The following is a 27,860-nucleotide window of genomic DNA, read 5'->3' on the forward strand; positions in this document are numbered from 1 at the left end:
GGTTCCTGTGACCTTACATGTATTATGTCTTCCTACTGTAACGGTCTGTCCTGATGAGCATCCCACGTGCACCTGGAAAGACTGTGCGTCATACAGACTGGTAGTGTCCCAAAGGTCATTTGGGTCAAGCTGATTGATAATACTGTCTGAATCTTCCACAGCCTCACTGGTTTTCTTGAGTGTGGGGAAAGTGCACGCAGGGAGCTACTTGTTCAATCAATCAATTCCTGAGGAATTTCCAAACAGGACTGTGCAACTGTCTATTTCTCTTGTTTAGTTAATTTTTGCTGCATGTATTTTGGAGCTGTGTTATTAGGTACATATGCATTTGGGATTATTATTTATTTTCGAAAAATTCACTTTTTAAAATCATGAAATATCCGTCTCGTAGTATTTTGGTCTTAAAAACCACCTCCTGTGCCTCAAACTAACACAGTGACACCAGCACTGTTGTGCTTAGTGCTCTGCAGACCTTTCTTCCTCCTGGTGCTTTTAGCCAATCACGTCTTCCTACTTAAAATCTCTCACCCGCAAATAGCATACAGGTGGATCTAGATTTTTATCCAGTCTGAAAATGACTCTTAAATGGAATGTGTATGCTCTTTATATTTAGTATCATTACTGATATAGTTGGGTTTAACTCCACCATTTAAATATTTGTTTTCTATTTGTCCCATTTGTTACCTTTTCCATTCTTTCTTTTTAATTTAGTATTTTTAGCATTCCATTTAGTCTTATCTATTGGCTTTTTACCTGTACTTTTTTGTATTTTTAAGTGGGTCCTCTAAGGAACCTCAAAGTTTAAATTCTCATACATAAAAACTATCTCTAAACCTCAAATCTGTAGCTAATGAATAACTGGTACTGTGCACCTTTATGTGCACCTTACCCATAAATGTTTACATTTTATTTTTTCAACTGTGTGTTAACCTAAACAGTGTCGTATTAACTGAGATTCTTCCCTTTGGGAATTGGCTAAATGGTTCTCTTAAATCTTCCTCGAGAAGAAAACACATATCAGTGTCGGCCAATGTGCCCACCACTGTGAAGCCTCCGTGGTTTCTCTCTGGCTTCAGCAAACCACAGCTCCAGGCCAAGAAATACAATCACAGAAGACCGATTACAACATCCTCCCACAAAGAAAATTGTCCTGCTACCACTGAAAAGAAATGTGAACTCAGCTTCTTGTAAATCAATTCCACCTTTAGATGACTTCTATCTTTTGTACATATATCTAGTACTGTAAGTTTTACATTCAAAGTTTATGATTCGGTCTGTAATCTGGAAACTAAACTGTAAGCTCCTCAAGGGCAGACACTGGCTCCCCCCGCCAGCTCTTAAGACTGTTTGGGAGACAGTGGGCGCTTTAGAAAGGTTGGGTGAACTCAGTTAACTGAACTTCATCGGGATGTAGAGTACAGTTTACCAGTGAACACCAATACCTGGGCCAAATAAGCTTACAGACTTGGCTCTGTAAATACTGGCTACCTGTTAACGGGGTCTCAAGGTTTCTAAAGTGTTGTTGGGCAACAACATTGCCACCATATAACCTAAGCAAACTAACAGGCACCTAATGTAAACAAAACAGTCAATGCCACTTTTCCCCAGAAGTGTTTAAAAAGTAAAAGGGAATCTATCTATGCTTCAAAGGCAGAAAACTGTTGGCTAAAATCTTTAAAAATTAGAAACTACTATGTTCAGTCAAATACCTCACAAACAGGTCCGGATGTGCAAAAAAGTCTGCGTACATTTCTAAAAGAGATCTTCTTTCAAGAATAAATGTTGGAAGAACTACCTGAAAAACATACACATTGGGCCCTTGAGGAACAAATTCCACTACAGAGAAACAGATTGCTACTCAGCTGAAAAATACAAAACTCATTCTACTCACATAACACCCACCAAATTCTGCCCAGGCATGCTGCTGATACCTACGCTCCAAACTGTTCTGATTCAGAAATGCCCATTATCCTGCCCAGCAGAAAAAAACAGGGAAGAGGCCTGAAATGTTCAAAGTCACTCCCGCTGTGCAGCCTGCCTTTAGCTCCCTGGATCAGTGCGACGACACTCCGCTCGAGACAAGCTCTGGGTGCCTACTACCCACTGGGGAATCACACACACACTAGCTTGCTGAATTGTGCAACACTCCTGTTGTGAAGAGATGCCATCACTATTTCACTCAAAGAGAGGGAGAAATTTCCTCACTGCACTGTGAGTCCCTCTGACTTGGTGGGGGCGTGTGTGCACTTTCCTCTCTGCTTCTCTGTGGTCATCAGGTGCCCTAGGAAATGTATCTATTTACAAATGTGTCCTCAAGTAACTGACATGTTCCTGGAACACAAGGACCACACTTGTATTCTCCGCTAGTATGACGCAGCAAGAAATTTTTATATGAGCAATTGAAGGAATAAACAAAAGGATGAGGAGAATAAGGATGGAAATCAACAAACTCTACCATGGGGCTGAGCCCATGGATCAAAGTGCTGAGGGGCTGGGACTGTAGTAGAGGAGAAAGTTAATACGATTTAAAAAATGAAATATGGGAAGAAGGAATGAGATGGATGAGGAATAACCAATAAAAAAGAATTTCATTAGGGAATGAAAGAAGAGTTTTCAAAATGTGTATCAGATTATAAATTATGTATCAGAGAAGCAGAGAACCGTATCAAGCAAACATTCCTTTAAATGTAGTAATCACTCAGTATCTACTCTATTCAGGATCCTGTGTTAGATGCCACGAAGGAGGCAAAGGCCAGTACGAGATAATGACACCAGCATTTAAATTTTAAATGGAATATGACAATAGCACACAAGAGATGCTCAGGGGTGGGGAGGATCATGTCCTGTGTGGGGGACCAGAATGAGAGCAGAGCTGTGAGGTGGCACTAGACAAACAACCCAGAGAAGAGTTAAGGCTGTCATAAGAGGAGGAGGAAACAGAAGACTAGGACATGAAGATGAGAGGGGGAAAGGACATGGAGACAGGAAACGGGTGTGACAGAAACTGACCAGTGGACTGACGGGGCTGGGTAACGACCAGTGCTGATGGGGCACAGCTTGGAAGGCTAAGTTACAATGGCTGTGTTAACTATTACACTTCAGAGTGTAAATTTAAGTAAATATTTTCCTTCCACAGAACATGTATGTTCATAATCATAAATATGGTTAAGACTAGCAGATAGCCCTGGCTGGTGTAGCTCAGTGGATTGAGCGCGGGCCTGCGAACCAGAGGATCGCGGTTCGATTCCCAGTCAGGGCACATGCCTGGGTTGTAGTCCAGTTCCCTGAAGGCCAACTCCCAGCAGGGGACGCACAAAAGGCAACCATACATTGATGTTTCTCTCCCTCTCTCCTTTCCCTCTAAAGACAAATAAATAAATAAAATCCTTAAAAAAAAAAAAGACTAGCAGATAAACTTATGTGCTGATTTGGTGCAACTTCTTAGAGAACAGAGAAATTATAAATCAAGTAAGAACGCTGAAGAACAAAACAGGGGTAAATACTTTTAGTATATAAGCAGCTCTTAGAACTGAACAGGCAATTCAAAAAAGAAGAACTGGCCAAAAAACATAAAACTTGATTTGATGTATAATCAAGGAAAATTTTTTTTCTCACTTAAAATTTTCAGGTTTTTGGCACTATACTGACGCATGTCAAACAGCTGGATCAGCGATGAAAGCTGGGTTCCAGTCCTCATTTCATCACTTCTTAGGTGGGAGGAGGCCCCAGAAAATTAACTCAACTTCTCTTTAAGTTTCTGCACATGGAGGATAATCACATTCCCTGCTCCTATCATAGGTTGTTTTGAAGAGTGAGTGAGGTAAATGGGATATGACTTTATGGTATGTCCTAACACTACAAGGTATTTGGAAAATAACTTTTTTTAGAAAGTATCTGAACTGAGAATTTTTTTTATAAATAGAATGATACCAATTGAAGGCATCACTATAACTATGGAATGCATAAAAGGAATAAAAATTTCAGCATCTTTTGGCAATAAGAACCATTTATTTGTGCCAACAAAGATTTCTAAAATAGCTATTTTTTAACACATTTGGAAAAAATTTTAGTATCATTCATAAAATAACAAGCTTTTAGCAGTGACAGAGCCAAACGTGGACTCCCTGGCAGAGGACACCATGAGAGGTGAAAATGACCATTGTGGCAGATGCTTTGGTTGCCACCACCCTAGTAACAGACCCAGATCCTGTTTAGGGTCTGGCCATCGGCTGCTGCGAGTGTCCCGGGGCCTCCTGGATCTCAAGGCATAAAGGCGGATTACTCCAAACCAATCATTTGCCCTCCCTTGACAGCGACTGGTTTAGGCATGGACAACGTGCCTAGCTCTGGTCAATGAGAGTCAACTGGAAGCCTGATGGGCCACCTCTGCAAAAGAATGTCTTTCCTAATAACGACAACAAAATCCCACAAACAGAAATTATCTTCTGCCCCTTGACACTTCTGTATAAGGATGCGCTGACTGGAAGGAAGTGTGGCGGCATTCTGCAAGGATGAGGAGACTGCCTGAGTGCAAAGTCCACACGCGAAGGAGAGCAGAGCAGAGACCGAAGGAAAGTAGGTCCTTTCTCACATCATCCAATTAGTCAGTCCTGGAACTTCTCTACTTCTGGGCTCCTCATTGTGGGAGACAATAAACCTAGTATCATTTGAGTTGCCTTTGGATGGGTCTTCCATAACTGAAGACAAAAACCAACCAAGGTACATGATGCCAAAAAGAAAGACTCCAGATGTCGACATCTAAAATGAAGCTGTAACTTTCAAATTTGAAGTGACAATTCTACTCCAGCAATTCTGCAATCTAATGACCACTGAAACATTACTCGGGCAAACTCCTGCAAATATTTTCTCATTTAGAACACTCCTAGCAAGTATGTGAGTTCCACAAGTTAATGTTCCCCTTGTGTTTGTGTTCTCATCTGGATTTGGGGTAAAAATTTTTATTATAGACACTTATTAGAAAGTACTTAAGGATTCCTTTTTTCCTAATTACTCTCAAAATCCAAAACCAAAATGAAGCTCACTACTGACAAAGACTATAGTTTGACTTTCTCACAACAAAAGTAAGAATATTAAATTTTATTAACTTTCTGAAGCTGGGCAGAATAACCAACATGAAAGCTCTTGCAGCTCAATTCTTTCAGACAAGGGGAAGCAGTGAAAAAACTGTAGTTTTGAAATCACAGACCACATCTGAATCTCAGCTTTGCCACTTAATGGGATTTGGCCAAGTTACTTAGCCTCCATGTGTTTTAGTTTCCTCATCTATAAAATGGTTAAACAGTAACACCTACTTTGTGGTGAGAATTAAGTGAAAGGATGAGGCTTCCAGCGCAGTGGCAGATGTATACTAAGGTACCCACAGCCCAGTTACCTAATCAAACGAGCACTTTCTTTGGAGCCCCAAGATTAAATTCAAATTCAAGTCCAGAACACAATTCTTGGATGGCTGAATGTGTGCCACACAATTTCCCATTCATCACCTGTTCTAACCCTTACAACTCAGTGAATTCAGTCACTGTTTGTCCATCTTGCGTATGAAAAACCTAAAGCTCACAGAAGAAGGGACTTGCTCAAGGTCACCCGGTCTGCTAATAGCAGAGGCAGGCCCTCCCATCCCAAAGTCAGAACTCTGGTCACTGTGATTCTGTGCATACTACACTGCTGTAGTTTTCATCCAAACCTCTAACCAAACCCAATACTATTCCTTGTCTCCCCTTAGTAAAATCCAAACCTTAAACCATCCATACTATCTTTGTGAAATTATTCTAGCTTTACTTATTTCACTCACTTATAAAGATGTTCAGTTTATTCATCTACATACATATTAAATCACAACAAAAGTATAAACAAAAGTTATGTTATTTGTACTGTATTTGCAGGCACACTCGCCACACAGTCACCAAGAATCCACACATACACATTAAGACTCGGGACAAATGCCAACTCTGGTTCTTACCTTAGTGAGATCCATTCCAAGCCTGACCTGTGACAAGAGGTGCATGATAACGCTCTTGTGCTCTTCCACGGACCCCGCCTCCCCTTCATCATCTCTATCATCATAGGAATCGAAAAGGTCTAAAACAAAGCAGATCCTCTTAGGCTCGTGTTCAAATGGGCCAATCTGTGTTGCTACCAGTATTACAACTTTTTTCTCTTTTTTTAATTAAAAACTTTTTTTAATTTACTGATTTAGAGAGAGGGGGAAAGAGAGATTGATTTGTTGTCCCACTTATGCACGCACTCATTGGCTGCTTGCTGTGTGTGTCTGACCAGAGATCAAACCTGCAACTGGGACGATGTTCTACCCAACTGAGCTACCTGGCCAGGGCACACTTTTTATTCCCCCAAACAAATGTTTTAAGAAAAAAGTTAAATTCTCAAAGGTCACTTACCAGCATCACTTGTTCCATTGGACATGGAAGAATTAAGCGACTCTGTGGTGTCTGGACGCTTCAGACTATTTCCCGAGCTGCTGTGGGTCAAGACGGAGGCAGACCCAGAGGAACTACAAAAACACAAGTCACCTTCTCAAGTCTTTTCAGAAAGCAGTTTAGAATCACAGTAAGATGTCAGCCTACAACGCTCCTGAAAAGCTAATACAATCAGCTGGCAAACTAGACTCTCAGAGTTGGCTGGTTGTACAGATATATACGCTTTCCAACGCTCTTCCCGTCACTCCCATTCCGAGACTGAAGTATGACAACCAGGTCTCTTGTCTTATGCTTTTTGCATAGCGTGTGCTCAGCCAAGCCACGCTGAAAATCATCAAAAATTAATTTTGCTACTTCGTCTAAGTTTAAAACTAGAGTTATTCTATGATTTTGTTACTACAATGTACAAATGTAGATATGTCATAATCCTTGGTAACAATTTCCAAAACCTCAAAAATGGCAAGTCTGTTTACTTAAGTCTCAAAAAGATGTCTTGTCTATAATTTTGAGATCCTTTGATAAAAGTCCACATTGGTACTAACACCCTTCCCAGTCATCAAAAGATGCATCTGAGATTACAAAATAAAACAATGTATTATTTTTACAAATAAATTTATGGTAACTGGTATTACGAATTGGTTAACAGGGTCTAAAAAAGCTTCCTTTATTACACTATCACACCTGTGAACATAACTCACTGAGGACTAGTACTTGTGTATGAAAGAATAATCAAAGGCAGAGTTCACTTAGTACGTACAAAAACAGAAACCAAATTTCTCACACTGCTAAAATTAATTATATAATAATTTTCTATTATATAATTAATAAAATGAAACACACATACAACCAGAATTTCACTACAAAATTATGGGTGTGAAACATATGTACTGTAATTTAAACATAGCTTGCTCTGATTGCTTACCTTCTTTCTATTTTTTATTTCATAATAAACTTTACTTTTTTAGAGTAGTTTAGTTTTAGGTTCACAGCAAACCTGCGCAGGAAGTTCCCATTCGCTCTACCTCACCCACCACCGACACCACGCAGCAGAGTAATGGCCGATGAACCTAAACTGACCCGTCATCACCACTCAAAGCCCACAGTTGACATCAGGGCTCACTCTTGGGGGTGTACCTTCCACTGACTTCAACAATGTACAATACAAATTTCCACCATTCTAGTATTGTAAATCTTCTCTACCCTAAAAATCCTCTGTGCTTCGCCTATTATGAGAGTATTTTAATACTAGAACATATATATTCTAATTTAAGTATAGTCTGTCTTAGCTACCTACCTTCTTTTAATATATTTTTCAAAAATTCTTAGGTATTATTAGTAGCATTCACCACAAGGTACTCTACCTAATGTTTACCTCACCAGTTTGAAGACACAATGGAAAATATGAGTAAAGACCCAGGTAAGAGAAATCAAATTATGTGAAAGAGCTACATGAAAATTTTCAAGATGTTTTTGTGGCCCTTTAATACGTTATTAAATAGAGTCAATCTTTTAAATCAGTTCATCTAAAAATCCCAAAGCCTTTAAAATGAAAATCTTGTTTTAGATATATCTGCAAAGGTCAGCTCTTCCCGAACCTTTGGTGCTGTGTTCTTCCTCCGCACTTGGATTAGAAACGTCGCCAAATGAAGGTCAGAATGGAAAAAGGAAAAAAAATGGGGTAAGCTCTCACCCATTTCAGAAATTATCTTGTTCTCAAGACAAAAAAAATTATTTTCAATGGGCTATCTTATATAGAATTAAATAATAAGATCATGAATAAATTAAACCAAAAATGTAAATCAACCAACCAAACTTAATTAAAGTTCCAAGAGAATCCATAACCACCCTATAAGGTAGACATGATTCTTTTTTTTTTTAATCCTTGCCCAAGGATACACTTAATGATTTTAGAGAGAGGGAGGGGGGCCAGGCAGAGAGAGAGAGAAAGAGAGAAGCACTGATTGGCTGCCTTTCTCCCACATGCTGACAATCCAACCAACTGAGCCACCTGGCCAAGGCCAAGACACAATTATTCTCATCATATACAGATGCCCAGAGGTTCGATGACCAGCCCGAAGTCACACAGCTGATTAGTAGTAGAGCCATTTCAAGTCCATGTCTGGCTTCAAAGCACCAGTTCTTTTCAACACATCATCATCTTTATACCATATAAGGGTATAAAAAGCCATACTGGTCAATAACGTAGCTACCATCACTACAGGTCTTGAGAAACTGAGCAGTGAAAGGACTTTAGCTTTCAAGGAGAGAGAGAGAGAGAGAAAGAAAACACACAGTAGACAGACACATGACCTGGGAGTTAGAAAATTAGTGGTAGCAGCTGATGATTCAGCAGGTTTCACAAGCTCAGGACAGGTAGAGAACATATATACCGTTGATCCTGAACAACGCGGAAGCGGGGGGTGGGGAGGGTGGTAGGGGTGCCCACCATTTGTGCAGCTGAAAATCTCCATTAAGTCAGTCCTCTGTATATAGAAAATACTATGTGAACAGGTTCTGGTTAGAAGATAATAGAAACCTGGAGCCAGCATACCCAAATTTGAAGGGCTATATAAATCCCCATTAAAAAACCCTAAAGCCCTGGCTGGTGTGGCTCAGCAGATTGAGCGCCAGCCTGTGAACCAAAGGGTCACTAGTTTGATTCCCAGTCAGGGCATGTGCCTGGGTTGTGGGTCAGGTTCCCAGTGGGAGTCATGCGAGAGGCAACCCACACATTGATGTCTCTCCCTCTCTTCCTCCCTCCTTTCCCTTCTGTCTAAAAATAAGTAAATAAAATCTTTAGGAAAAAATCCCAACCAAAAAAGCCAATAAACAGTGTGCTGGACATCGGTGGTCCCCATCAGTTTGGGCATCTGGAGAGGGTCACTAAGGAGTGAAAGTGAGGGAGATGAGAAACCTAGAGTGGGACAGTCAGGCAAGAATTGCACTCTGGACCCCTTCACACAGCGCGTTTGTGAGGGTGTTTGTTAAGCGGTGGGCACGGGGGAGCCCGGCGTAGCGGGGAGCCCGGCGTAGCGCAGAGCCCGGCATAGGAAGGACTAAGGAGGACAGCAGGTGACACTCTACAGACTCGCCTGTTACCGGTACCAGAAGTAAGCATTTTTTAATTTTTATTTCATAAAAATTTCAGGAAAACTGAGGCTCTGAAACCGGGGCCAAAGATTAGCTATCAATGATGATTACAAGGGAGCTTTTACTAAATATAGTTACACAGATGCTTCCAGGAGTGATTCTCAACCTTTTCCATCTCATGGCACACATAAATTAATTACTAAAATTCGGCAGCACACCCAAAAATCTATTTTTTGCTCATCTGACAAAAAGAAATAGGTATAATTCTGATTCATTCACATCAGACAGCTATTGTTGTGTTGGCTGTTTGTCGTTTTTTTTGACAATCTAAGAAAAAAGAGGTCGGTGCCCCTGACTAAATAGTCAGGTATTGAATGTTTGAAAAATTCTTATGGCACACTTGTTGAAAATCGCTGTTCTAGAGGACAGAGGAGTCCATTTTGATATTCGATTATATATTGTTTAGAATAACAGCTAATGTTCGGTGTAAGAAATTCCCCTTAATTCTGTGTAACTAAAACAATGAACACTTCAAAACAAAATCAATAACCTGTAGTTTTGAATTTTCATCCAAATTCTTCTTTCCTTTTTTAACCCCACTATCATAAAAAAAAAAAGTTTAGAAGTTAAAGTGCAAAGTTTTCACTGGAAACTACTACTAATGGTTTCTCCTTGGTTTGTTTCCCACACACATTAAGAAACCGATATACTACACACACCAAACCCTTTCTGCTAAACTGGACGTATTCAGTTGCGGGTTCAAATTTATTGTCCTTAACTAAAGACTCAAGTGTCTTGCATGCCCCCTACTGGGGACCTGGTCTGCAACTCAGGCACATGCCCTGACTGGGAATCGAACTTGTGATCCTTTGGTTCACAGGCCAGTGCTCAATCCACTGAGCCACACCAGCCAAGGCTGAAGAGTCAAGTCTTAAAAGTACATGTTCACCTAGATCATGTATATTTCACTCTTTCCACATTGAAAAAGTGAATTTGATCCACTAGAAAACTTCCTGAGCCAATACATTTTTTTGTAAATTTTCAGGTTTTGGGCTGTTATTATGAAATTATATGTCAATATTGTATTACTTATTCCATGTACTAGGTTCCTACATAGTATTTCTTTTTAAAAGAAACCAAAGTTCAAGTTCAAGGTCTAAGGACTGACTAGCTGATGGTACTGAGCTTACAAATTCACATACAATCATTTCCAAATGTGTAATGTCTTACAGAGCAAACCCCCAAGGTATAACAATAGTACCGATTCCTGAGAAAGCAGCAGAGTTAGAAAAAAACGCCCAACCAAAATTGAGCCAACTGTATCTACAACAAACACAGAACATGAAAGCAAATAACCGTTAATTTGCTTTCAGTGACAGCGGATACTTAGTGAGTGCCTATTACATGCCAGACAGTCTATTATGCACTTGACAGACCTTTCTCTCATTTAAATGTTAGCAATGACCCCTTGAAGTTGAAACTATGAAACTGAGGATTACACAGACTGAATAATTTGATCAAGATCACACACCTTTGAGGCAAAACAAATAAAGAACCTATTCTTTCTGAGATTCCAGAATCCAAAGTCTTAACCACAGCAATCTATTTATATCAAATGGGCTAAGAAGTATTCTGTTTATCAGCATTTGTGTAAATAATTCTACTTGTAAAAGCCTTTTCTGTACAACAGTACATATCTAACTTTGACTCCATGGGATAAAATATTTTCTTTTTTTTTTTAAAGATTTTATTTATTTATCTTTAGAGAGGAAGGGAAGGAGAGAGGAAGAGAAACATCAATGTATGGTTACATCTTGTGCATCCCCTGCTGGGAACTGGCCTGCAACCCAGGCATGTGCCCTGACTGGGAATTGAACCGTGATTCTTTGGTTAACAAGCCTGCGCTCAGTCCACTGAGCTACACCAGCCAGGGTGGATAAAATATTTTCTAATAATGGAAAACCTATCATCAACACCTGCCAAAATCTTCCTGGTTACTATCTCTGGAATCCATGCATTTCCCAGGCTATTTACCTTGGCTCACATTATCAACATTTCTCAACTGACTACCCAGTTTTGGTTGGTCTCCCTAACTGTTAGGTAGATCCACTGCACTCAATTCTACAGTATTTCAGCAAATTTGTTGTTGTTGTTTTTTTTAATGTAGACCTAACAACTCTATCACTGATAAAAGGCTAAAGGACTCTTTCAAGACTTGGCCCTCAAACTCTTATCTTTTTTTCTAAACCTCTCACCGTAACTTACGCTATAGCCACAGCCAACCAAGCTTCCCCTGACTACAGACCTTTCTTTATTTTAAAATAATTTTTAATTGCTTTATAAAGAGGGGAAGGTGGGGGGGAGGGGGGAGGGGGAGGGAGGAACATCAATTTGTTGTTCCACTCAGTTACACATTCACTGGTTGATTCTCGTGTGTGCCCTGACCAGGGATCAAACCAGCAACCTTGGCATACCAGTACAATGCTCTAACCAACTCAGCTACTGGACCAGGGCCTCTAGACCTTTCTGAACAGGGTTCCATCTCCATGAGAACATTTCCATTTCCCCCTCCTCTAACCCCCATGCCCCTTCTCTCTACTCATCCACATCTAACCTCAGGATCATANTTAATTGCTTTATAAAGAGGGGAAGGTGGGGGGAGGGGGGAGGGGGAGGGAGGAACATCAATTTGTCGTTCCACTCAGTTACACATTCACTGGTTGATTCTCGTGTGTGCCCTGACCAGGGATCAAACCAGCGACCTTGGCATACCAGTACAATGCTCTAACCAACTCAGCTACTGGACCAGGGCCTCTAGACCTTTCTGAACAGGGTTCCATCTCCATGAGAACATTTCCATTTCCCCCTCCTCTAACCCCCATGCCCCTTCTCTCTACTCATCCACATCTAACCTCAGGATCATATACCTTCCCCTCCCCTGTGAATCTTTCCCTGACTTCTCAGGACTTAAAAGTGCTCCCGTACCTTTCTGTGCTTATTCTTACCATAGCATGTTATTCCATTACATTATAAATGCCTCTTTCTTCCCCCAAAAGATTACAGAGTTCACTGAGGTCTTTTTTCGTCACTGTATCACCCCTCCACCTACTACAGTTCTTCATACTAATACGAAAACAAGCAATGGCAACCTCATTTAATACTCCCTTGCTTACTAACTCTTGTTTGACCCACTCCTAATGTTGGTACTATAGAAATAATGCCCAGAGCTCCACAATACTGGCATATTACTATAGCAATGCTCATTTATTCCATTTCAATTAAGTCAGAAGGAAAACCAACATTCTCATAGAACTGGCTTCGCTCAGTAAGTCAATTTAAAAAACAACTTTTTAATATAATAACTTATAAAGGAATCTGTCATTAACACCAGTCTCAAAATGAAACTACATTCTTAAAAATCAGGAGAGTCGTTTAGATACAAACTTAGTTCATCTACTTACTCTATTAAACGCTTTGGGGATGAGCCACTTTGATGAAATTCATCAGCATCATAGAATTCGTCTTCGCTGCTAGAATAGGAGAACTCGGGGACTGTGTTTGGAGACAGGGTGACATGGCTTGGAGAAGTCAGACTGCTACTAGGTGGTGAGTGTCCACTGCCTAGGGAGTTAAAAAGGTTTTAATTAGAGGACAAAGTTGGTAATAAAGGGGAAGCAATTAGAAAGATAAGGTCAACGCAGATCTTTATAAAATCAAGAAAGGGTCTAGCTAACTTGGTAGAAGTCCTTACACTATTTGTAAAGAAAATTCGCATTTAAACTAGATAAAGAGAAAAAGCAAGTTACATTATAGAGTGGGACAAAGTCTTTTAAATAAATGAAAAAACTGCTATGTTCCCAATTCTCTGATTATCTGTAACATCCGGAAGGGAGCCCTTTTGATTATAGTCATGGTGTGTGAATTCCGGTGTTGGAAGTCCCACAGTAGACACCCAGCAGCAGAGGGAAGCAAGCACCCTTATTTTAATACAGTAGATCCAGACACCTTGAATATGCAGCACTGAGCCAAAGGGAACACAAAATGGAAGATTATCAGAGAGCACACGACTGTTACATAGCAGTCAGGGCATCGTTCTTTTTCGCCAGTGTTCTGGAAGTCACATGAAAAACACAGAAACTCTGCACACAGCCCTGAGCACTCATCATCCCGACTCCTCATCTCTTTTCCACCTACATCTAAATCAGGTGCCCTGAGCTCAGGGACAGAGAAAAACAGGGCTACTAAGAAGAACGTATTTGTATTTATTCCTCAACAGTCTAACTAAGGTAATGGAAAGTAACAGAGATGCAAACAAAGAAGACAACCATCTAATCTTTGTGAGGATCACCTGGTTCACTGTCTAGTAATAAAGTAGTAACAATAAAAGCACAGTCAGAACAATGGAGTGCTGGGCTCACTTTAACGAATGCTTACTGAGCACCTGAAGGCTCTCAGGCAAGTTATGCCAAACTGCTACAGACCCTGCTGGAGATGAAACTTAGGCCAAGACCACACTTCTAGAAAAAAACAAGAACAGCAGCACTAAACATTCACAGACCCAGAGCCAAACGTCCATTTCCAGTCTATTCCCGTGTCCATGGTTCAATGGTTAATGAGCACAGCCACCTGCCATTCAGTTGCCATGTTTATAAAGACATTTTAAAGACATAAAAAGTCTGCTGCCTAAAAAGATAGTAATGCTTCTCATGAAAATTCCAAATACAGTTTGTCTTAAAAAATCTTTCAATTCTCTCCCCACCACCAAGCCCCCAATAGCAGCAAAATATAAATGAGAAACTATATCCTATTGAAATGGGGGAGAGGGGAGACCAGGAATTACAAAAGTTTAAAATAAAAATACTCCAGGTGATCACACAACTAAAAATGCACCCAGTAAGAAAATGAGTTTGAGTGGAAACTGCAAACAAAAGAACTGTGTTTTCCTTATGAAAGAAAAGAGTATTATCTCATTTCTCAATTGTTCCATGATTTCTTTTTTGTATTAGTGAGAGAGGCAAAGGAAAGAAAGGTGGGAAAGAGGGAGAAATTAGGCTGAAAATAGAAAAGACATAAATTAGGTACTGAGTTGGCCAAAAAGTTCATTTAGTTTTTTTCTGTATGATGGCTCTAGTTAGATGTCTTTAACTTCATTCAAAATAATTTTGCTACGGAAGAAGACAGGCAACATTTCCAGTGTATTATACTTTATTATTTTAAGAAAGGTAAAATTGCAACTGAAATGCAAAAAAAGATTTGTGCAGTGTATGGAGAAGGTGCTGTGACTGATTGAACATGTCAAAAGTGGTTTGTGAAGTTTCTTGGTACTACTGACATTTTGACCAAATAATTTTTGCTGTGGGGCTGTCCTATGCACTGGAAGATATTTAGCAGCACCTCTGGCCTCTACCCAGTAGAAGCCAATAGCAGGAGATAGGAGACATAATCAAAATATCCAAATCAATAGTTATTGGTGAAAATGAAAAATGTGTCTTTACTTAATGGAAAAAACTAAACAAATTTCCATTTTTTACTTAATGGAAAAAACTAAACAAACTTTTTGGCCAACCCAATACTAAATTAAAATTTAATATTTCTTTATATCCAGCTACTGTTATATTTTTGAAATATCTTCTTCTGTAATAACTTACCTTAAATTATTACTTATAATTATCGTAAAGTAAATGTACATAAAGAAGAATGCTATCTTTTTCAACAAATTTTAGCTCTAGTTTCAAAATTGACATAATCAACAAAATAAAACCCAAATTCTGGTTTTAAAATGAACAAGAGGTTGACAAAGGTAATGAAATACAGAAAAAGTCAAGTAAAACATTTCAACCTCATTATTCAAACTGCTTATCAGCATTTTCAAGAGCTTCAAATAAGCAATCTACTGTTGTTTTCCTTCTTTCAAAGTTCAGATGGCATCTGCTGTTAAATATTAAAGACCAAAGTAATGGCATCAGCACTTCACTAATTCAAATTTCAAAGCAGGCTGAAATCACAAGGTAATTTTTCATCATTCCACAGTGGAAGTTCTGCCCAGGACAGAAACCTGTGGAGTGACTGCAGCAGCCCAGCCCCAGCCTCCTCGGGAACAGCTTCCGTTCTGGCCTCCAGGAGTAACTGGGACCAGAGCACTAACTGCTGCCTTGAGTTTGGCTGACAGGTAACTCAACGTGTACCTATTTCACTTAACTTTTTCGAACAGTTTATTTATTTATGTTTAGAGAGAGGAGAAGGGAGGGAGAAAGTGAAAGAGAGGATGGAACTCTCAACCCAGGCATGTGCTTGACTAGGAATCGAACCCCTGACCCTCTGGCGTGCAGGACAATGCCCAGCCAACTGAGCCATACTGGTCAAGGACTGTATTTCATTTTAAAACAAGAAATCAATCTAATACTAACACTGGGAGCATCTCTGTAAACTAGAGAAAAAATAAAGACCATAAGTCTAAATGAATTAAAAAATGCAAACTAAAATGAAGTATCCCTTTTTTGCTTATAAAACTGGTAACAATATGAAAGACTAATAAATCCATCCTTAAAACACACACACACACACACATACATGTGTAAATGTAAGAAACGTCCAAATCTATATATAATTTTTATGAGTTTATTTGAATCAAACTGACAACAATCGCCAGGAAGCAAAACCTCAACCGACTGAGAAAATGCTCTGGAGAATGGCAGTTTTGCTGCTTATTTTATTTTACACAACAGAATCAAAGAAGACATGGGAAGATTATATGAAATCTACCAATATGAGTATGAGTAACAGACTAAGGGAGTGGGAGGAAGCAAAGTGGGGAAATCTCTGAGACTGGATAGAGTAAAACAGAGACACACACTTCTTTCACACTGGTGGGCAGGAGACAGTTAATTATCAACATTACAGAGCACAGAGATGGTGTTGGGGGGAACAAGATAGCACCGAGGGGTTCTGGGGTACCCAGGGTGAGGGTGCCCTGTGGGGTCTAGAAAAGCGATTACTCTGACATTCCAAAGCTATGCTATCTTAGATGCTAAAAGACAATGACAGGCTTCTGCCTTAAGGTAAAGACTGACCTTTGTCAAGGAAGCCACAGGTCTAGGATGCAACTACCTACCATGACTGGCTGTGAGGGATTTTTTTGTTCAGACCATCCTATGACATCACTCCTGGTTTCTGAGTATACAGGGCCACCATGCAGGCCTCCCCTGAGCTTGTCAGGTTTAGTGTGTAGTCCCCTTTCATCCCCTTGTGCTAAAATTTGCTGTACAAGGATATCTCAGTTAAGTTTTGCTAATAATAGGAAAATGATTGGGAACAACCTAAATGTCCATCAGTGGAAAAAGCAGAATACCTGCTCTGGCAGCTGTAAAAAGAATGTTTCAGACCTACCTAACCACATGGATATGGAAAGAACATTCTACAAGTGTTTTCTGGTAGACGAAAAGAGAAAGCCAAGAAATGCAAGATCTCTTTAGGTTAAAATAAAACAACAGTAAAGACACACAATGCAAGTATACAATGTACACAATGTGTACACGCATGCACACAGAGAAAGAAAGAGAGTAAAGAGGACTTTCAGCTTTCGTTCTCTCTCTACTTCCCTATTTTCTGATTTCTAAGAATGTAAACAAATCTAACTTGAGTCAATCTTCAAAATAAACCATATGGTAAACAAAAGAATAAAATCCTGCAATATTCTATTTAAACTATAATTACTACTAAAGCTTCTGGTTCAGTCACAAAGTTAACCACTTCATATATGGAACTGTAATGATGAAACTATGCTATCTCCAACAGAAAGATACAACACATTTCTTCAACCTTTTCCCCATCAGTAGTCAAATACAAATCTTAAATGTAAACAGGGAGTCATGAGACGTAGAAGATTTATATTAAGTCTGTACCTGTACTATTTGGTGTTGGAGTCTGATGTCCCAAGGTAGCTAGTACAGGTCCAACCGGTAGGGAAGATGGGCGCTGCTCTGACTTACACAGCTGAGCAGGTTCTAGGAGATTTGAACAGGTGAAATAAGTTAAGAGAAAGAGCCCAAACACAACCCTGTTAATTGCATTTGTATGGAATTCAAAAGCCTAAAGTAATGTCTAACTATATTTCATTAAGTCAATTCCATGCTAGTCCTTTCTGACATCCCATTCTCCTTTAAACTCGAGAGGCAGGATCTCACGGGACTAGTCAGGGTAGGCCAATTCCTCAGTACAACTGTTGTGTAAAACCACCAAACACTTCTGATTATAAAGTGTTTCCAAGCATCAAACCACATAAAATCCGAAATGAGGCAGAGTATCGCCTCCTCAGTCCATGAGAGATGATATCGGCTCATTCTCTTAAGGATATATTAAAATTCACAAAAGGCTTTTATATTCACAAATATTTTTTAAAAGCCTTTTCTTTTTTCCCGTACAATTTCTGACTTAACTGTATCATCACTGAGATCACAGATATGTGGGATGCAACAAAAAGTAAAAGGAACCAGTATGGTTGGGTGTTGGCCTTAAGCCCTCTTCTGCCCATTTAAAAAAATACTATTTATTACTCTATACTTAAAATACACAAGTCTATTTAATTGGTAGACATCACATATTTCATTCTTCCCTTTCTTAGTATCTTAAAGTCCACCATGGAAAAAACCATTTGTATTGTTCAGAGCCATAAAGAATATCCTAAAATAGAACATTTCTGGATTATCTCAACAGATCAAGGTACACTGTTTTCCTTGGTAGCCAAAAATCCTGAGTCGCAGGATTCTGTCCCATCCGCTAACCCAGGTCTTGGAAATTATGTTTGTTTTCTAACTCACTTGGAAAATCAAAAGCCCTTTCATTGTACTTAAAAAGCCCCAATATAAAAAATACTATCATGTTTTTCCAATTCATTTTGAGCTGTATATTTTTAATTTTACTCATTAAAGAAAAAGAAAAAGCCCTCCAAGATTACGATGACAGTCATACAAATTATATTTTTTCTCAGCGATGAATCTGTGAAACGTTTTCCCAAATACTGTACCTGGAGGTAAGACAGTCTGGGAAGGCATTGTGTTGATCACAGGTTCCAAGGGACTTGGTTGGTATATTGCATCTACAGGATTAATAGTGCTCTAAGAAAAAGAAACACATTAACTTTTAATAAAATGTCCTTCCAGTGCTGACCCTCCCAAATGTACGAAATTGCCCACATTTCTGACATCAAAGTCCTGAGGGTAGCTACAAAGATATGTTGATCAAAATACACAGAGGAAATAAAGTAGCTTGTCTATACAGAAGTCTAAAAGTTTCTTCTAGTTATTTAAAAAAAACCACACACAGTAAGGAGAGAAAATGAATGATTCTGTCATATAGGAAGGTAAAACTAAATAGAAGAACTTGGAAAGAGCTGTAAAATGGTGTGGGAAGATTTCAGGAAGCCAAAACAATAACCTTTCAATTAAATTCAGTGCTTCTCCAATTTTTAATTCACTTCAAATATTGTTTCTCTACCCAGGACAGAGAAATGCTCTCTTGCTTTGGTGTTAATAAACATATCATCTAGGACCAGCTAATGTCCTTGCACCTGCAGCATCTTATCCTTCCAGCCCATACTACTGGCACCTTCCATCGCTGTCCACTGCACAGGCATCTAGCTTTACAATCACTACAGGCAATGAGCCTTGGCTCCTGCTTTAGGGGGTGTGGGGTAAAGGCAACAAATTATTCTGCCAGCATGAGGACATTTTAGAAACAACATTCCATAGCTTACTAATGTGTTTTTATATGAAGGAAGGGAGGGTTTTAAATAAGGCCTCTGCCAGGGTAAAGCTTAGATCTACCATGTCCAGAAGGCTATACTAGATGAAACCCAAGACATGAATTTCTTTAGCTTTTCTTGATCTGAGAAACTAAACTTTAAATATATATTAGGTAAAGCTTATACCACAAAACACTGAAATTAGAAGAGAAATGCTTTGCTGATGGATGAACCCAAAAGTATGCATAAGAATTTAAAAGCACCTGACAATGGAAACTGATAATGACAAAGTTTCTGAAGCACTCTCATTTAAAATCTAAGTTTAGCCCCCCCAAAAAAAGTGTAACCTTTCTCTCTGTGTATGTATTTTAAAATCATCCAATCAGAGCTTTCAAATCAAGTGATTTGAATACAAGATTTCTGATTTCTGTCAATACAATAGTCTACCTGCCATAAATATTCTGACTGGAAAATAAATGGTTCTTAGGGAAGGAATCCTGAAAACATCAATACTCAAAAACCTAGGCAAGTGAAGTGGGGAAAGTTTTCAAGGACTGGGAAAAGCACAGAAGCAGAGGCTTGGGGTTTCGATTCCTTAGAATCCTCGCTCTGCCAAAGACTTGGCAGGTCTCTCCCCAGCCGTGGGCCCCACTTTCCCAGTCTGTGCAAAGAAGACATGTCTGGAATACATGGTCTCTACAGGCCTTCTGAGTATCACCCATAATAACCAACTCAGTGTCTCAGGAAGTCCTGCAGCTGTTCTTAAAATAAACTCCTTTTATTTACAAAGTGGGTTTCTCCAAAGGGCTTTCAGAAGTGCTTCACAAAGGCAAAATTCCCGCTCTAATACTTTGATCCATAGGAACAAGATTACATCATCCCTTTATCCCCACACATTATATAAGAAAAATTACTGAAGAGACTAAGATAAAATAACTTTGGAAAAAAGGACCAGAATGCTGTCTTTTGAATGGAATCTTGTTTTCCAGATGAAATGTCCTACCAAACAAAGAAAATACTTTAGAAAGGCTTGGCAACCAAAGAAAATACTTTATTATACTTTTTTGCAAGTATATTAAAAGTACTCTATCTTTTGCTATTATTGTTAACAGAAAATATAACTATTCTACACTTATCTATAGTAATTGGTCAATCTACTTCAGGCTAAAATATGTCAAATTACATTCTACAACTTGCTTTGAAATGAATTAGCAAAAGTGTGAAAAATGATACTCCTCAGCCATAATCTTTTGTGACAATAACAAAATCCATGCAATATAATACATAATGAATTATATATATGCATGTAGAGCTCACATTTATGGAGCACTATATACCTTACAAAAACCTTCAAAGGTGGAACTAGTCACTTTCTTTATAGAGAAAACTAAGACCCAAAGGTTAAGTAACTTGCCTACAGGTCACAGCCAGTGAACAGCAGGACTGGATCCTAGCAGTCTGGGTCCAAGGCCCTAAATCATTTCTTATTTCAAAGTACAACCTCTTAAAAAAAATGCTATTATCCTGGATCAAATGATTCGACTACGTTTACTTTCCACAAGTTTAGATTTTCTGAGTATATACTTCCTAGGTATTTTAATTGCAAATGACCATTTTGGGTATGCTTTCTAAAACTTTATTTTTTAACATAATATAAAGTAACTAATTTGGCTCAGGGGTTAAAGAGATAAAAGTAATTGCCAACACGATCTTCCTTAGGGTCTTTGTGGACCATGAAACACTAGACAACATACACGGTCTTTTTCCATGAGACTTACAAACTTATCCAGTATCTCAGGAAGAGAGATTATATTACACTGTATTTATATCACATAACTGTATTACATCATCCTGGCTCAAAATCTGAACTCACATTGTGAAATGAGAAGTAAAAATTCTAATGTGTTTAATTCAAATTTTAAAAACGTTTCTCTCATCTCCACTTTCAACATCATGGATATTTAACTTACTTTTTTTCCATTTCAACCCAAATATAAAGATAACATGCTCATACTTTCATCATTTATTATCATAAGACGGTTTTAACAGATTTACAAAATGAGTTTCTAGATTTCTGACACGCTGCCACTTGTAAAGTCTCAGGACAAAAACAAGGCTGCCTGAGAAAGACAGCCTGAACCCAAGTCACTCAGTCACCATAAGCTAGGGTAGCTCAAACTACAAACCTTCAAACTCTTAACTTTTTAGTTCCAGCTGGGAACAATAACATTTTCTTTTCTTTTTAGAGGGGAAGTTAAATATGAGAAGAGTAAAAGGCCAAGGAGAAGGAAAGAATAAGAAAACGTCTATAAATCAAAAAATCGTGTTCCAACAAAAATGCAATATATACCACAATAGCAATGCTAGTTAACACAACATGAAAAAATCTAAAAATACAAGATGAGAAAATTAATAAACTTATAAACATATTGAAATAGATTAAGATGCGCTTCAATGTACCCCTCCCCTTCTGCTTTCATCTGAGAAAAAAGAAGTTGACAAGAAATGTAGCATTGTGAGTTATGCCTTATTTAGTCATACAAGCTGCATATTCATACCATGATTAATCCTTCAAGTTAAACATGCAAAGTGATTCAGTCTAGACCAACACAGAAAAATTTTAAGATCAACATTTCCCTCCAAATGATTGCTGAGAGATGACCAAATTTAGGAGCTCAAGAGAAATTGCAAGACTCAACAACAAAAAGCAGTGAGTAAGTGAAAAGAAGAATTTGCGTTGAAAAAGAAGTAGAAATTCAGGCTTCTCCTGACATGACTGGTTATAATGCTCTGCAGAAGTAAAGGGAAACAAAAAGATTAGATTAAACTTACTATAATTCCATCTGCGTGCTTCTCCGCATTACACTGGTCCTTAAGGAGAAACGTTAAAAACATTAACTTCATTCTAAAATCAAGCAACTCCTTGTGTACTTTCTTTCCTACTAAGAAAGTTTATTTTACCAGGTAAGTAACAATGTTCGATAATTATGTCTCTGCTTCCATCAAGACTTTGATCCCACTTGTACATTCCTAAACAAACAAAATTCTACTACTGACTACACAACAATCAACTCCAACAGCAAGGCAATTATTTTTCCATAGAGGCATTTAATTAAGTTTTTTTGTAGAAATGCCCTATTAAACTATGTAGTCATACTGGTACCAACTAATATGTAGATATACTAATTTAAGATTAAAGACACTGAATGTTTCTGGGTTCCAATTTCATAGTAAATTGTCTAAGCTCTTAACTGCATTTAAAAGTTACGACAACCGTATACCCTTAAATACTCAGAACGGATACCATTTCCCATATTTTGATTGCCGGCCTGAGAGTTATACTAATACTTTTCTAAATAAACTGTCTGATTTTTTTAAAAAGATTTATTTCTAGAGAGAGGGGAAGGGGGGGAGGAAGAGAGGGACAGAAACATCAATGTGTGGTTGCCTCTCATGCACCCTTCACTGGGGACCTGACCCATAACCCAGAAATGTGCCCTGACTGGGAATCAAACCGGTGACCCTTTAGATCACAGGCCAGCACTCAATCCACTGAAACACGCCAGCCAGGGCAGATGGTCTAACTTTTGTTTCAACAAACAGAAGCACTATATTTATGGCATGATGAAACAGAGGCTAACAGTAGCTACCTGGCAGGTATTTCACTATATAATTCATTTATTCCATCTATGAAATAGATGGGGATAGGTACTATTTCTATGAAATAGGTACTATCTTATCCCCACTAGACAGATGAGAAAGCTAAGATAGAACATGGGGAGCCAGAATTCTAATACAGGTAGTTCCAGAAGTCATGTTCTTAACAAATACGCTATTCTGTCTTGCCTCCAGGAATGTACTTGAGAAAGATGATAGTGGAAAGTCACCAACACATTTTTGTTCCTAGAACTATCTAGTAGTCCTATTCAGACAACATATTTAACTTTAAACAAAACTAATGAAAGTTTTAACCCTACACTATCAAGAAGTTTTCCAGTTTTAACAGAAACCAGTATTTGATCTTGGTTTTAAACATAATGACCAAGTTTTCTTGGTTTTAAACATAATGACCAAGTTTTATCTCATTTAATGTTAACTTTTCTTTCTTTAACTACTGAGCTTACTCAAGGAAGAGCAATATGAAGATTTGGGTATGTTTTCATTTTAAGTGCATGTGCAGAAAAGAATTGGCAAGCCAAGCCTGAAACAGCTATCTTCAGAAAAAAAGCCTGCCTATGCAGCTGGCCTCTGGCTGGCACCTAGGACACTGGATTTCACGAGGGTTCCCACCACCCTAACTGGTTAAGTGTGGCTCACTGTTGTCTAAACTGTTTAAGCAAACAATATGGTTTATTCTCAACGCCTGCTTTCCTTCTTGAAGTCTGGTATCTTGGTAAATGCTAAACAGGGGGTGCTTACATGACAAGCGTCCAGTAACAACTTTGGTGTTGGGGAAAACAACAATAACAAAAACCTTAGGTGTTGAGTCTTGAATGAGCTTCCCTGGTAAACACTGCACACATACTGTCACAATTTTTTGCTGCAGGAATTAAGCACATCCCGTATGACTCCAATGGAAGCAGACTCTTGGAAGCTGTGCCTGGTTTCCTCTGGATTTTGTCCATGTGCCTTTTACCTTTGCTGATTTTTTCTATAATAAATCACAGCTATGAGTATGACTTTAAGCTGTTTCCTATGAGTTCTCTAGGTGAATCACCAAACTAGGGGTGATCTTGGGAACTTCTGGCACAGAGTGTATCTTCTGTGTATCTCTGAGAATTACTGCAATTTGATATCTACATAACTCAGGTTGGGATGTCCCCCTTTATTTGTACAACTAAATTATCTATCTATCCATCCATTTATTTTATCTCCTCACCTGAGGACATTTTTCATTGCTTTTAGAGATTAAGGAAGGGAGAAAGAGAAACATCAATGTGAGAAAGAAGCATTGATTAGCTAAAGGGCACCTATCCACATGGTATAGTGAATGTAGCCCAGACCCCGACTCAGAAAACTGGTGGGGAGCAAGTTGGTACACAGGAACTGAGCCCACAGATTGCTTTTCCTGTGAGGAATCAGGACTGCATTGTACATAGGCTGCTTTGAGTCTTGCTTTTTGCTAAAACTCCCTCACCCTGAATTGAGGCAGCAAATGTTTACTGTGTATCTTTCAGGTAACTTCCTAAAACCTGTGCTAATCCTCCCAAGTAAGGAGTGTAACCAGTTCAACCACTTTTCCCCTTGATCTGCAACAGCCTTTTCTTTGAAGGAATTAGCAACATTCTTTCCTTTGTTATCTGTAAAAGGTAACTACCTAAAGGAACCTTTGCATAGTAAATGAGGACCATCCTTGATGCAATGTACCCAGAAAAGCAGTAAAAGCCTGTCCAGGCAGGGGTCAGGGCTCTCTCTCACTTAGAGAGCAGCCATGCCTGTCCTTTTTTCTCCACAGGACTTCTGCAATCAGTGTGAATGTGTTTGTTGCAGCCACAACACACAGACCCCAAGGGACAGAGTCCACATCAATTAGCTGCCTCCCATATGCACCTGGAACAGGAATCAAACCTGCAACCTAGGCATGTGCCCTGACCAGGAATCAAATTGCAACCTCTTGGTTATAAGGATGATGCTCCAACTAACTGAGCCACATCAGAGCTAGGACAAATTAACTACATTATTTACAATATCCAAAGTTTCAGAAATTCTGAACAGAATGAATTGAAAATAAACTATTGAGAATTAAATAGAAAGAAACTAAGTTTCTTGCTCAGATGATAGTTTAATTTTACTTATTTCAATAGAACTTTCTCCTATTAATTCTAAACATTAAAAATTGATTTTTCCAAAGGAGTGCTTAGTAATATTATATAAATGTGGTAAATTAAATTTTTAAAAAATGACCCCTACGTGAGATAGGGCACGTTCCCCACCCTTGAGCCCAGGTGAGCCTTTGTAACAATTTCTACTAAAAAGTACAGCAGAAGTGACTCCATGTCACTTCTGAGATTAGGTCATGGAAATGCCACAACCTCGTGCCCTGTTTTCTTAGAATCCAGCCACCACAGTGGGAATGCGCAAGTGGCTGTGAAGAGGACTATATAGAGATGAGCCAGGCTCCAGCCAGCTTCCTAGGTATGTAAGTCACCTTTAAAGTGGATCCTCTGCCCCACCCCCAGTCAAACTACCAGAGATACGGCATAAAGCAGAAACAAGTCATGAGGCCTACCCAAATGGCAGCTTTTTGAGCAAAACAAATTACTATTGCTATTTTAAGAAACTCAGTTTGGGTGTGGTTTGTTATTATGCAGCAATATCACTCATTATTATACTATATTACCTAAGAAAACCACCACTTCCAATTTGTTCAAAAATATATTTTATTGATTATGCTATTACAGTTGTCTCATTTCCCCCCTTGATTCCCCTCCACCCTGCACACCCTGCCCCACCCACATTTCCCCCCTTTAGTTCATGTCCGTGTGTCATAAGTTCTTTAGCATTTACATTTCCCATACTATTCTTGCCCTCCCCTATTTTCTCCCCACCATCTATGCTACTTATTCTCTGTACTTTCCCCCTCCTTCCTTCTCCCACTCCCCTGTTGCTAACTCTCCATGTGATCTCCATTTCTGTGATTCTGTTCCTGTTCCAGGTATTTGCTTACTTTGTTTTTGTTTTAGATGTGGTTGTTAATCATTGTGAGTTTGCTGTCATTTTACTATACGTGTCTTTTACCTTCTTTTTCTTAAATAAGTCCCTTTAACATTTCATATAATAAGGGCTTGGTGGCGATAAACTCTTTGAACTTGGCTTTATCTGAGAAGCACTTTATCTCTCCTTCCATTCTAAATGAAAGCTTTGCTGGATAAAGCAGTCTTGGCTGTAGGTCTTTGGGTTCATGACTTGGAATACTTCTTTCCAGCCCTTTCTTGCCTGTCTCTTTTGAGAAATCAGCTGACAGTCTGATGGGAACTCCTTTGTAGGTGACTGTCCCCTTATCCCTTGTTGCTTCTAGAATTCTCTCCTTCATTTTAATCTTGGCTAATGTAATTATGATGTGCTTTGATGTGTTCCTCCTTGGGTCCAACTTCTTTGAGACTCTCTGAGCTTCCTGGACTTCCCAGAAGTCTATTTCCTTTGCCAGATTGGGGAAGTTCTCCTTTACTATTTCTTCAAATAAGTTTTCCACTTGTTGTTCTTTCTCTTCCCCTTCTGGTACCCCTATAATTCGGATGTTGGAACGTTTAAAGATGTCGTGGAGGTTCCTAAGCCTCTCCTCATTTTTTTGAATTTTTGTTTCTTCATTCTTTTCTGTTTGGTTGTTTCTTTCTTCCTTCTGGTCCACTCCATTGATTTGAGTTCCAGTTTTCTTCCCATCACTATTGGTTCCCTGTGCATTTTCCTTCATTTCACTTATTGTAGCTTTCATTTTTTCATCTAATTTGCGACCAAATTCAACCAATTCTGTGAGCATCTTGATCACTAGTGCTTTGAACTGTGCATCTGATAGGCTGGCTATCTCTTGGTTGCTTAGTTGTATTATTTCTGGAGCTATGACCTGTTCTTCTGTTTTGGCCATTTTTTTTTGTCTTGTCATGCCTGTTACGTACTGAAGGGTGGAGCCTTAGGTGTTCACCAGGACAGGGCAACCCAGTTGCTGGCTTGTGACTCTGTATGTGGGGGCGGGGTCTGGGGTTCGAGTAGGAACAATGGCGTTTGCTCCGCTCTCTGCAGGACCGCTTCCCCCAAGCAAACTGAGCCCTTCTGGTGCTTGTTCCCAGGTAGGGGGACTTATATACATTCTAGGACCCTGTGGGTCTCTCCAACAAACTCTCCTGTGGGGCTGGGAGTCTCTCCCTGTGCATCCACCCCCACAGGTGTTTTCAACTGGGGTTTTAAGGCTTTCTTTCCCAGCACTGGGACCCTGGATTTCGCGGTCTGTCTGGCTTCCCAGTTATCTGCATGTGAATATGGGACCGCCTGGCCAGCCAGCAGCCTTGCATGCAGTGCCCCGCTTCACTCGCCCCCTTGCTGGGTCTGCCCATTGCCACCCCGCACTCGGGGTCTTCCAACCGCTGCCTGAGCGCCCAGGGTCCGCCCACTGCTATCTTGAGCACCGGGGTAATCTTGTGCACCCAGTGTCACCACTTCTTGTGCCACGACCTCTTTCTGCTCAGCTGCCCAACTCCACCCCACCTGCTGGTCTGGATGAATGTGTCTATTTCAGTTCCTTGGCTGTCTGACTTCCATATTCAATATTCTGTCAGTTCAATATTCTTCCAGTTCAATATTCTGTCAGTTCTGGTTATTTTGTTTCTAAATTTTTGTTGTCCTTATTTTGGTTGTGCGAGTAGGCACAGTGTATCTACCTATGCCTCCATCTTGGCCGGAAGTCTCTAATTCTGATAATAAACTCATATACCTGACCATTTCCCCCCAAAACAATTCATGATTAATAATGTACACTATTTACAGGATATTTTAAGTTGGGGTTTGTAATTTTTATTACTACTGTGGTTTGTCTTTTAAGGCTGAGTCAAATCTATATAAACCCATAAACTATTAAATGCCTCACT

The 27,860-nt window shown here is 39.3% G+C and overlaps 1 protein-coding gene across 8 annotated transcripts in view; it reads right to left on the reverse strand.

Moving 5' to 3' along the window:
- The window catches only part of OSBPL9 (oxysterol binding protein like 9), a 132,905-nt gene that overhangs the window by 10,302 nt on the left and 94,743 nt on the right, over positions 1–27,860 (reverse strand). For 6 of the 8 annotated variants that reach the window (XM_037043298.1, XM_037043296.1, XM_037043301.1 and 3 more), the window contains 7 exons: positions 22,114–22,152; positions 18,565–18,655; positions 17,444–17,545; positions 13,004–13,163; positions 6,414–6,526; positions 5,978–6,096; positions 1,710–1,795 (listed from right to left, as the gene is read on the reverse strand). In XM_037043298.1, the coding sequence (XP_036899193.1) occupies positions 1,710–1,795; positions 5,978–6,096; positions 6,414–6,526; positions 13,004–13,163; positions 17,444–17,545; positions 18,565–18,655; positions 22,114–22,152 (710 nt within the window). The remainder of the gene's footprint in view (positions 1–1,709; positions 1,796–5,977; positions 6,097–6,413; positions 6,527–13,003; positions 13,164–17,443; positions 17,546–18,564; positions 18,656–22,113; positions 22,153–27,860) is intronic. The other 2 variants (XM_037043299.1, XM_037043297.1) reach the window with 1 other exon arrangement.

Source organism: Sturnira hondurensis, unplaced genomic scaffold, assembly GCF_014824575.4.
Source record: "Sturnira hondurensis isolate 20B ecotype Veracruz unplaced genomic scaffold, ASM1482457v3 Scaffold0004068, whole genome shotgun sequence".
In the NCBI taxonomy this organism is placed as follows: domain Eukaryota; kingdom Metazoa; phylum Chordata; class Mammalia; order Chiroptera; family Phyllostomidae; genus Sturnira; species Sturnira hondurensis.